Raw genomic sequence first — 12,773 nt, 5'->3', positions numbered from 1 at the left:
GGATGTGTACCCACATGACTGATAAGCATGAAGAATTGCATTTGAGTTATTGTGAAGACCCACTGAAATTGTGTTCTGGGCTGGAAAGATGGCTCAGTGGTTAAGAGCATTTGGTGTTCTTCCAGAGAACTGAAGCTCAGTTCCCAGCACCCACATACTAGCTCACAATTATCCCTAACTCCAGTTTTAAGGGATCCAGTACTTTCTTCTGGTCTTCACAGGCACCAGGCACACACACACACACAATGTACTTACATGCAGGCAAACACTCATAAAGTAAAAGTAAATCCTTATTTAAGTATTCTGAAACTAACCCTATAAAAATTCTATATCACACTTAGCACAATTAGAGGAATGCCTTTTGCGACTGAACTACAAACACTACAAAAGAGCTACTGCTGGATTAGCTACATTCAAGGCCAAAGTTAGACACTCACTGAGCATACACTATAAAGGCATTCTATTAAAAAAGAATGTTTTGCTTCTAAAACAATGTAGTTAGATACTCACCGAGCATACACTATAAAGGCATTCTATTAAAAAAGAATGTTTTGCTTCTAAAGCAATGTCCCTGGGAGGATAAATATTTTACCCTTTTGCCACCAACTCTGTCTAATACTAGAGTCTTGCAGTAGCTTTCAGAATATACCCATGGTATTTCCCTACAAAGACTGGCTGAGTTTCTAAAAATTATCTAAGTTAAACATCTGTAAGTGGGAAAATGGATGAATCTAATTGTTTTATAAATTACAACAACTTCTTCAAAATGGGTAATAAAGAGAAAGATGTCTTGCTTGTAACTCAGAAAACCTCCAGATGCACTGCAAGACCTTCCCAGTGTGTGACCACAATGGCTACTTAAAGCTACTACTAACATACATGGGGGTGGGGAGAGATGGAGAGAGAGGGATGGAAGAAGGGACGGTAGGAGAGAGGGAGAGAAAGCACTACTTAGATAAGAACCTAACTTCCCTTCCTTTCAGGCAATAGAAATAGGAAAGGTATTTCCCCTACACTGTGTATCAGATACTGTTGGTATCCGTAGCCACAGTCACAGTTTCCTCCTCATTACAGAAAATGAATAACCCTTGAGCTCTTGACCCTATGACCTCTTCTTCACTATATCAGGCTCTCTAGTCATTTCAACTACTTTAACCATATGCCTTCTTAGAGTCTGTAACCACCTCCAAGGCTCAGCTCCCTTTTGAACTGCTCGGAACAGTCCTCAGTGGTTGACTATGCTGGTCTTTCCCTCTCCTGATCTGTATTCTCTCCTCAGTTCATTCCAGTTGGGCTTCTTGCCATATATCCTGCCTACAGTTTTTGCCGAGGGTGACAGTGACCATCAGTTGGCAATCCAGCTGTCCCTCCCCTGACTTTGCACAACTTTTCATCATCATTGGGGCCCCCCCCTTGACTGTTCTTCTGAAACAGCCCTCTCATGGACACACATCACTTCCTTCATGACTCAACTGGTGGATCACTTTTTTTTTTTCTTGTTCAACCTCTATGTCTTAAGAGCTCCGAACCTCAGTACCAGGCTATCTCGTGCGTCTCTCTGTTTCTCCCTGGGGAATCTCCCCATGCCCTTGGTTGAAATACAGCTCATAGGCCACTCACTACTGAAAAGTTTAACCCCTTTATGTGACTGTCCACTTACCTACCACATACCTCAAAAACATTTTAAAGCTAACAGACTAATGCAGGAATTTTTATGTTCCTCTGAACCCAAGCTGGTCTCTCTCAAACTTGCTAAATGACTCTGCCACTCTCTAGCCAATGGACAGAGCTAAAGACAGGCAGAGGTGCCCTTCCATCCTTTATTTGGAGACATTACCACATCTAATAAAGCAGCAAATGCTGACACCCCTTTGCAACCTAGCTACAGTCTGTCTACTTCCCCAATTCTGCTTAAGCATCTGTTGCTCAAATATACCAATGACTCTTGATGCCTCATCCCTTTCCTGTCTCTCATGTGCCACTGTCTGCTGCAGCCAGAATGCTTTCAAGAAATAACAATATTTCAATAAGATCCTATCTAAAAGGTTTCTGAAGCTCCTAATGGCCTTAAAATTAAAATGTAATCTTCAAACCTTAAAATCCCTACATAGCCTGTTCTTTGCCCACCTCAGTAACTTCTGGTTAGACCACTCTCCTGAGCCTGGGTTTATCTGCTGCTCCTCACAAACTGAGGGTAAAAGCCTCCTGAGGACCTGCAATACACATCCTCTCTGTCTGGACAGCTCCTCCACTGTCTTCACATAGCTAGTCCTATTTATGTCCTTTGGTCTAGCTCAAATTAAATTTCACCTCTAAATGGTAACCTTTTCCCAAGTAGTCTCTTGGCAATTCTCTATCATCTCTTTTATTTGTCCATATTATATTATTATCTTCTTATATATTTGATTACTCTTTTTCCCAGTTCTTTTAGAATGTAAACACCACAGGGTAAAAAGCACACTCTTATCAAGTGCTTGATCTCCCCTGTGCCTAGACTTGTCCCTGGCACATTTAATGGACTTGTTAAATATTTGCTAAATCAGCGATCTGAAACCCAGTTTACTATAGCCAGTAGCCAAGGCAGAAAGGTGTATAATCAGGTGCATAAACAGTCAACTAATCTTTAAACGCAGCTATTCTGGAGTAGGAAACCATATTCTTTTCAAGCAATTCTCAATTAGTGACGAAGAGATACACTTACCTTATTACTACATCATAGGAGTCGATTTTTGCTCCTAATGTCTTATTCTTCAGCACTCCTCCATTACCAACCACCACACACCTTTTACATGGCACTCTGCTGGGCAAACAGACAAGTGAAAGACTGAGTCATCGCATTTACAAAACAGGATGATTCCAAGAACCTGCTCATGCTTTCTGAAACCAAATTAAATTCCACTTGTCATGCAAGTAGAAAAAGAACCAATTGTGCCTGAGGTCCAGAGATTCAAGAAACATAACGCTATTGGAGAAAGTATATAATTATGGTTGACATCAACCCTTAGTGGCTCATGTATATGTCCATTCCCTTCTGTGATCCTTAAAATCACCAGTTCAGAAAGAGAAGCCTGGTTATCTCAGATGCCCTGATAGACAAATGAAGAAATAAATTTGAAGGTTACATATATATATATGGCATCCAAAGTCCAAACTCCAAACAGGTGGAACTACCATTGCGTTCCAAACTTCCAGAGTGTCAAGGTGTTCCATCAGCATGAGCTTGCATGTATAAGCATAGCTCATATCTAGGTTTTAAACCAGTGTTCCCCATTCCTCATCTACCCTTGGTTTTCTCTTGAATCATAGGAGGGTGGAAATGGCCAATTTGGAATGTGGTAAATGGAGGGCAGCTCTCTTTACTCTGCCTGGGCTCACTTCAATTTTTCAAACATAGAAAAATTTTGGTTGTTTCACCCAAACACCATGCTCACTGTGTTTCTGAAAAGGCATTAAAGAGAGCCCAAAGGGAACTTCCTGTTGCAGGCCAGCGTTACCCCCAGGGGTGGAACAACATTGGCTCTTAGCCAATGTGACCTTAGCTCAGGGTTTTCTTGCTCTGACCACCATTCATTAGGCCTAGAAAATAAGGATCCTTCAACAGGTGTAGACAAGGAGTCTTTCGGGTGTAGACCAGGACTTGTGAAGGGTCCCTTCCTAGTACTTCCTAATCCTTGAAGCAGAGGAAGTCTAAAGGCAACCCTGTTTCTGAAGACAGTACCAAACCAGTCAACCTCAAAACTTTTAAGACTTTAAAAAAACAATTGTAACAAAACTGTACAAATGCTGTGTGTAATATTTAATCCCAGAGAACATAGGGGTAGGGGGCATTTAAAAGAATCAGGCTGAGTTACGAGATGATGTATGTATCCTCTAATAGAGTGTACATTTTTTGCAGAGCATGTATTTCAATTAACTAGTTTACGTTTTTGTACCAATATTACAAAAGCACTTTTAAAAATATAAATTCCTTACCCATTTGAATTACATTTATATTCCCTCCCCCACTCCTCTATATGTGTGTGTGTGTATATATGTGCCTCAAATGTGATCACGAGACAATTAATGTAAGCTGGTTTTCCCTGTCCGTCATGTGAGTGCTAGCAATTGACCACTGGTCACCAAAACTGGCAGCAAGCACTTTTACCCACTAAGCTATCTCACCAGCTCCTTTCCTCCAAACATTCCTAAAACACTTTAACTAGAGTCTTTTAGCTTTAATTAAGTATTAGATCAGTCTACATCAGTATCTACTTTACCAAATAAATACAAGAAGTAACAATTTTATGGTTGTCAGTGTAGAGGAATTTTAATATGGCAACATGGCTGCTCTGCAAAGGATCACATCCAAAGACCTTCTAGGTATATGTGATCCAGCTGTAATGACACACCTTTAATCCCTCTGGTCATAATACAGACATGCCCTTAGTGCCTGCCTTTAATCCCAAACAATAAAGGTAAATTTAGTTTAGAAGGAAGCAACCAAAGTGATGGTTAATTGAGGGGCAGACAAAGTGATGAATCAGAGAAAGATTTGATGAGTCAGAGGTGGCATATGCCCAAATCTTATGAGAACAAACAGAAAAGAGAGGCTACTTAAGAACAGCTCAGAGTGAGTCAGGAGTGAAGGGTAGTACAATGAGTGCAGTTGAGTTCAGACTATGAAATGAAGTTCAGTTGTGTTCAGTGCAGATGAATGCAGTTGAGTTTATGCAGTTCTATTCAGTCTGTACACTTGAATTCAGAAGCAGTATTTCTAAGCAAAGCAATTCAGTCAGAAGCCAGGAGAAGCCAGTTTGAATCAGTTAGCTTGGTGAGGAGTTTGAGCCAAAAAAAAACCTGAACTGACCTGGCCAGCCAGAGTTTAGAAAGAACTAGTAAGGGTGAGCTTATTCAGCAGTAAGCCTACGAGACTACAATTACATTTGGCAAATAAAAGTTACTTTTATATGTCAGGACTTTGGGGGCTGAAAGACAGAGGACATTGTCCAGTAAAAAGTACCCACAAACTTTCACATTATCAGTACATTACATGTCAGAATATGTTCTAGAGGTATCTTTTTATGTCTATATATTTTAAGAAATTAACCTGACTCTAGAGACTTGCATCAACAGGCCTCAATATGAACCGCAGAAAGCCCAGTATACTAACACTCTCTGCTCTTCACTGCTAAAGGGAGGCCACCACTAGATATCCAAACCCCTGTTTTCAGGGTATTATAGCTATTATTCTCAGGAAATCTACCACATCAATGCCCTCTGCAGAGAGCAGTTCCCTCTCCAGAACCTCAGAGCCAGTTCTTTCCGAGACTGATCCTGTTGAAATTGGCTACACCTCCCCACCAAAGTCCTAAGCAAGGCTGGGCATCAAGGGAGTGGCTCAGAACAGACAGGTTAAAAGCAACAGCTGTTCCCGTGAAACAACATGAATGGAGATTAGGGAGGAGTATCTGTAATTGTCACTCTAATCCCTCTGCCTGCACCGAAGACTGAAAGCCACTTCAATTCTTCTCTCCAGAGACAAACTGCAGGACTCCAGCTTCTACCCCTAGCCTGGAGTCCCTATCTAATACCAGACTACAGGCTTGGCTATACAAAACACACAAGGGTAAGGGATTCTGGGAGTGGAGGCTATCAGCATGCCCCCTGAGACTTATATTGGAATTTCCACAAAAGATTCCTGGCTCATAAGCTCCAGTTCTGAAGTTGATCCCTGAAAGAGGTAACTTGGCTCAGTATCAAACTGGGTTAGTGTCATAATGCTGCAGTACCACTGCACGGACAGGCTGAATCAGAGTATTGCCAGAACCTATCTCCTTATCAAACTAGGTTGCGTCACATCATGACTTAAGGACTGGTGATAGCCACTATCTGCCATACCACTCCCACTGGTCACCCCTCAAAGTGCAAGTCCTGGACCTAACATATGACACTCACAGCCTAGAGGACAAGGAATATAGGAATCTACAGAGTCCTCTACAACTAGCTCCCCACAGAGTGTTGTTGCTGCTCATCACACTTCAGTGTCAAATGCTTGTAGGGATTTCATTTCCGTTTTCATCTTTGTCAGCTTTACAGGAGATGGGGGAAGAAAGGACCTTTACTGGTGGAATAGCTTTCTATGCCTTTCAGGTGAAACCCTGTCATCTGGGATCCCACTTTTCTTCAAAGGAAAAAAAAAAACTACAAGGACTTATGTATTTTTCTGAAGCTCACATAGGCTGCAGGGTATTGGGGTTCTCCTAGCATGACCTTTTCCAGTAGCATCTTATGCATAGTTTCACCACAGTTCTGCCAGGTTCATAATCACTCATCTCAGAATTCGTTTCTCTCAAAACAAATTCTCATGTCCTATAAATGAACAGATGCTTCCCACTTTTCATGGTCCACTTGACTTCAGAATCTGGCTGCCTCCCTGGCTCCTTAGATATGAGCAAGAATCCCCAGAATCCTCTGGTGCCTGTGTAACTCCATCATGCTTACTTAACACCATCTTAGTACTTAAATAGCTGCAGTGAAATTTGAGTACCTACAGGAAAGAGCGGCATCATTTCTATTGCCTGTCATCCCAACTGAACTGCTTACTCATTTGCAGGTGTTTGCAAAATCAGTTCAGTTCTCACATTAAGTGTTTGGAGGAGAAGCTTACTTCTGTTACTCTACCCTGGGGGGTGGAGTGGGGGAAGGTAAGGAAATACACAAACTCCTAATCATCTTAGCCACAAAATTAAATAACTGCAGCATGTCTGAAATTGTTAATGAAAAAAAACCTCAACAAGTACTTAGGAAGCAGGGCTAAGATTGACTTCCCCAAGATGAACCACATATTTCTCTTCAATCAGGCAAAACCAAAAGTCACTACAGTGCAGAGTCACAGCCCTAGGCAGAACACTACCCTGTACAGAGCCACACCTCCATGTAGAGTCACTGCCTACTGCAGAGCCACTACTCCTGGCAGAGTCTCTACTGTGCAGAGCCACAACCCCTAGCAGCTTTACTATCCTACGCAATACAGAGAAAACAAACTGCAGTGACTATTCCAAACCACCTATGATGTGTCTCCTTTACTGAGTGCTTTTAGGTATTGTCTTTCCATATTGGCAACATAATACATCAAAACACATCACTCTGTCTTTGGTGTAAGAATCTATGACAGATCCTACTAGCCATGCTCCCAAAAACCCAGAAGCCTATTTTTGTAAGCCTACAATGGTGAGCTCATTTTCCCTGACGATGACTGACCTAGTGGAAGCTACATGACCCATCCCTGACCAATCAGATAGTAGGAGAATACGTCTGATGCTTTCAGAAAGACACTGCCCCTGGAAAGAGAACGGTATAAGTAAAAAAATGTTATTAACTTGCCCCTTCCTTTCACCTTAGACATTGACACTGGGAGCCTCAGCTCTGTCATCTGGATGATATAAAGTTAGAGCAGCTGCAGTCATCTTATATGTAAGAGAAAAGAATCACCCTGGATTGCTAACACCGTTGAGCCACTATTTCTACCCCTCGACCAGACACACCATGATGATGCCAAGATTGTATGGAGTGTAAATCAGTGGTTCTCAACCTTCCTAATGTTGGAACGCTTTAATATGGTTCTTCCTGTTATGGCAAACCCCCCTCAACTATAAAATTATTCTGGTTCTACTTAACTGTAATTTTGCTACTGTTATGAATCATAATGTCAATGTCTGATATGTAGGATATCTGACATTTGACCCGTATGGGAGTCATGACTCACAAGTTGAGAACCAATAGTCTAAATTCAGGAAAATTCATTCAGACAACTATGGGTGTAAATGGGTACTCCCAGGGATTGTATTCTTTACACTCAGTGAAGCCAGAGACTGGCATCCAACAGGAGAAACCACAATATGCAGATTGAAAATCACACATGAGCAATAGTACATCTTCAGTGAGCAATCTATATTCCTTGCAGCCACACCCTAGCATAATGTGCAAGAGATTGGGGATGGAGACAGGTCAGGACTAAAGCTCCCCTAGCACCTTGAGGAACTTAGCTTGGTGATCTGGCATCCCTCATCTCGGTTTTCCTGTTGTGTGAAATACAGAAATCACCAGTGTCTTCCCTGTTGTTTTGTTAAACAGGACCCTTTCCTCCAGCCTGGGGAGTCCCAACTCTTATATCTTTCCTCAGCATCTGCCCAGAGACATAGAAAACAGGTAGTGGTTGTACTGTGATTTCCCCACAAATGACCCATCTGTTGATGTAAAATCGAAACTTCCTCTTGCCCTCAGTTCCCTCCACCCCACGAAGGCCAGGAAGTAAACAACCCTTTGTCCAGCAGGATGTCGAATGGCCTGTGGATGGGCAGCAGACCTTCACCATGCTCACAGTGCCTCTGACAAGCTTCCATCCGGTTTTTTTTAACTCTATCGTAGGCTCCTGCTGTACCTTGCCTCATAACCAATCCAGTTCTATTGAACTGACAAAATGGGTCCTACTTCAATGAGCAAAAGGCAGCTTTTTATAAACCATTTCCCATTTAGCTGGCAACTGACTTAACACAGGTGTTTCCCTTAAAAAGTTATTTGTATGCAGTTACTATATAACTAACTAGGTCACAGGACTAAAGCATTCTTTATCTGATGGATGGGGTGGGGAGCTACTTTATGCACTTTCTGTGGAAGCTACAGTTCTGTCATCTCAAGGCTTCTGTTGCTTCTAGCTGGGGAGGGATGAAATTCCACTCAAGAAATTGCAGTATCTCTGGGAGCAGGGCTAAGCTAGATAGAGAAGGGGGTGACAGAAACAGCAAGGAAGTCTTCGCCTTAGAATCTGGGCTTGTTTAAAGTGTCCCTTGCAATTGCCTTGAAATGTCTACTTTTGGTGAAGCTTGCTGAGCAGAGTAGCAATGCTCACTGGGCTTGGGTGAAGACAGAAACCTAAATCTGTGAGAAAGCAACAGTAGCAGAAGAGAAACTAGACTGGGCTCTTTAGCCTAGTTGACTTCAGAATCCTCCATGCCACAGAAACACTTGGGGACCAAATAAATGACAGGGAAAGCTACTAAAAATGACTGTGCTTCCTTTGTCCATTAAATGGGACATAATGTTATTACAGTTTGTTTACTTTATTTGACAGAGAGTACTAGGTTCTTTCTTTTTACTATGTGGATACTGGAATTAAACCCAGGATGAAAGACTTAGCAACAAACATCCGAATATCTCCTGAGCCATTTTACCAGCCCCGGAACTTGCTGTTTTTAAAGGTGAGCATACAATTACCTAGACATCAGATAACAACTCTCATCATCTTTCCAGCCAGGGAAGGCTGGATGCCTGAGTTTACCCAATGTCATCAGTGGTTGCTAGTAAATGTTTAATGGTCAGTTCTGAGGGAGGGAGAAGAAAGAGACAGGCCGAAAAGTTTGATGGCTCTAGGGCAGAAGTCAAGCTTCTAGCTGAGGCTGCTAAATTTGGAACTGACAAAAGATATAGCTCTCCCTCGTTGGTGTCCCTGGCTCTAGCTCATCATTAGGTACAATGAAGCATTTTCCATGGCTTCTTGAGGTATTCATTAAAAAAAAAAAAAGGCAAGCCTCAAGGGATGGTACATGCCCTTCTCCCATTCTTCCTCCCTTCAGACAGGAATGAAGATGTGATGGGTTGAACTCCAATTGCATGTTGGACCCTAAGGAGGAAGCCATGTACTCTGGAACAGTGGGATCCAACACAAAGAGGCCTTGGCTCTGATGACCACAGAACTGCTAAAGCAGCCCTGCAGAGTGCATGTAAACAAATAGAGATAAAGAGAGAGAACGGAGGGAAGGAAAAAAAAAAAAAATATATATATATATATATATATATATATATATATATAGAGAGAGAGAGAGAGAGAGAGAGATTGAGAGAGAGAGACCTAACTTGTAAATATAACAGGTTTTTTGCCCTCAGAAATTTCTTAGCCATTATCAACATGGCAGGAAGAAGCATGGTGCTGGAGAAGCTGAGAGTCCTACGTCTTGTTCCTGCAGGAAACAGGAGAAGACTGCCCACCCCCACAATGACACACTTCCTCCAACAGGCCACACCCATTCCAACAAGACCACACCTCCAAATAGTACCACTCTCTGTGGGCCAAACATTCAAACACATTGGGGCCAAACCTATTCAAACCACCACTACAGAAGAATCTACTAAAGTAGTAGGCTTGCTTGAGAACATGCACTGAACCAAACTAATAGAGGCTTATAGAGCTAATATTTGAAACAGAAAAAAGTAGTGATTTTTTTTTATGGCAATGTGAAAGAGGACAGAGAGGATAAAATGAAGGGAAAGGGTTCTAGTGGATGAATTTGGCACAGGCTGACATGAATGGGAGTGTTTGTAGCAACGCAGAGCAAAAAGTGGGGAGACCAGACCAAGTCAGTAAGAAAGAAGAACACAGGTAGCTAAGGCACAGACAAATGGCTGCAGACCTCTCTTTGCCAGAGATATCGCAGGAAAGCAACTGAATAAAAAACCCTAGAGGTAATATAAAAAGCAGACGAAAATGGGATTTCCAGTCACAGGCTCTCAAATGTGACCCTTGACATTTGCATAACGATCTCAGATCTCTGCTGCAAACCCTCATGGGGTTTGTTCTTGCTCTTCCCTCAGACACGTGGGCATGGGAGTCACAGCTAACTCAGCTCTTATCCTAGCTCAGGCATTTTCCAGCTATAGCAAGTTGTCTGTCTGTCCAGCCTTACTTTCACTGTTTGAATAATTAGAGAAGACCTAAAGTTCTTAAGCCAAACATCTTCACAAATCAAAGCTCTATAAATGAAAGCTATATAAAAGTGAGTGTGTGTGTGTGTGTGTGTGTGTGTGTGTAAAACATTTGATATGCTCTGAGTGGTAGTTGTGCACACCTTTTTATCCCAGCACTCAGTAGGCAGAGGCAAGAAGATTTCTGAGTTTGAAATCAGCCTGGTCTACAGGGTGAGTTCCAGGTCAGCTAGAGCCCTGTCTGGGGGGCTGGGGTGGGGGTCAGGGGGAAGCACGAAAAACAACAACAACAACAAAAACCCAACCAACCAGACAAACAAAAACCTCTTGATATATAATCAAAATTCAAACTTCTCACTGGGTGGTATGGTTTTGAACTACAAATTATAACAAATGGTAACAAGCCAACATACCACACATGTTCCATACCACAATAATCTGTCTTCCACAGACCTGACAGATCTCAATAAAATATAACACTCTCATTCAGCTCTGTGCTATAAATTCTATCTCTACACCCAATTCTCCATCCAGTCCATCCCTCTATATTCCCCAAGTAGCACCACTATTTCTTTGGACAAGAAAGGATTTCTACCATGTTCCTTCTTAAGCATGGGTTTGATCTTCCTAGACCATCTTCACTCTTATACTGCCCCATTGCCCAAGATCTAAATTGTCATCTTCAAACTTTAAAAAATAAGCCAACCATGTAAACAGAAGTCTACCTACTGAGAGGCCTACCTTTCGCAATGCGATTTCAATGGATTACTTTGACAAGAAAATGTTCTACATGCTAAATTACATTTATGCTTAGACAACATATACCTAAGTAAGCCGTCTGCTTCATTCAGATGTAATTCTCAACAAAGAGAAAGGGAACTGTTTCCAAAGTCCAACAGTTAACATTTGAAACAAGAAAAAGAGAAACACTCTCAGGAACCTGTTGGCTACGTGCAGAAAGTATGGGAAACTACCAAGGATGGAGGCTCTGTACTCATTAGCAGTCAAGTGAATTCATTCTTTAGTACGAACAGCTTAGACATAATGAACATAGGTTACAATGCCAGGGGTGGGAACTTCTGTTGCTCGTCATTAAAATGCTCTGCAATCCTCTGAGCCAGCCAGTGCTGCAGCTCCTAAATTCACTTCATAGTTTGTTTCTTTCCAGTGGAATAAGAACAGAAATAACTACTGGATTTTTAGCAGTGCACACATCCAGTGGAGTCGCCCAGAGTAAATGATCTTTGTTTCCTTCAGGCAAATACTTTGAGGCATTTTCAATAAAGCTGAAAGTCAGAGAGAAGGAAATAAACTCACTTGTCAAACTCGCCAAAGAGCTCACAACTCTGCAGTTTTGAAAGTGCCGAGGTAAAATGTGGCTCTGAAAAACAAATGGAGATTATGAATAAAAGGAGAAACATAACTTCTTAGAGACAGTGGGTCACCAGACCCCCTCTCCAAACATGTTTTAAGTCCATTGGCCACACTGGAGTTAATCTATAAAAATTAACAACTTATCTACAGTCATAAATCATAAACCATAGAATTCAGTGAATTTCAACTAAGCAGTCAAAATCTCTGATACATAGGGTATGTATGTAATTAATATGTACTATATTATATATTATACATTATACATATATAATATCTCAATAAGCAGTGGGATGATTGTTGTGTTGTTAAGAGATTGAATAATACCCTCTCAATTTAATAAAAATAAAATCTACTGGTAAAATTAAAATATTAAGGATCTAGACAAGCAGTTCTCAACATATGGGTAACAGTCCCTTTTGGGGGTCTAATATACCTTTCACCAGGGTCACCTGAGACCATCAAAAAACAGATAATTAGTCATAAGAGTAGCAAAATTATACACTTATGAAGTAGTAATGAAATAACTTTATGACCAGGGGTCACGATGCCATGAGGTGGGTTGAAGGACCGCAGTATTAGGAAGACTGGGAACTCATCTAGACCCTGCTGATAAAATAAATAAGAGGAAAACCAGGAGTGGGGACACGTCTCAGTCAGTAAAG

At 41.5% G+C, this 12,773-nt stretch overlaps 1 protein-coding gene across 7 annotated transcripts in view; it reads right to left on the bottom strand.

The window, feature by feature from the left end:
• Positions 1-12,773, bottom strand: part of St3gal6 (ST3 beta-galactoside alpha-2,3-sialyltransferase 6) — a 56,927-nt gene that overhangs the window by 4,983 nt on the left and 39,171 nt on the right. For 6 of the 7 annotated variants that reach the window (XM_028760309.1, XM_028760308.1, XM_028760310.1 and 3 more), the window contains 2 exons: positions 12,055-12,118; positions 2,702-2,800 (listed from right to left, as the gene is read on the bottom strand). In XM_028760309.1, the coding sequence (XP_028616142.1) occupies positions 2,702-2,800; positions 12,055-12,118 (163 nt within the window). The remainder of the gene's footprint in view (positions 1-2,701; positions 2,801-12,054; positions 12,119-12,773) is intronic. The other variant, XM_028760314.1, reaches the window with a different exon arrangement.

This window comes from Grammomys surdaster, unplaced genomic scaffold (genome assembly GCF_004785775.1).
Source record: "Grammomys surdaster isolate TR1022 unplaced genomic scaffold, NIH_TR_1.0 126398, whole genome shotgun sequence".
Taxonomy (NCBI): domain Eukaryota; kingdom Metazoa; phylum Chordata; class Mammalia; order Rodentia; family Muridae; genus Grammomys; species Grammomys surdaster.
Note: the sequence above shows the minus strand (reverse complement) of the source record. Positions and strands in the feature narration are given on the sequence as shown.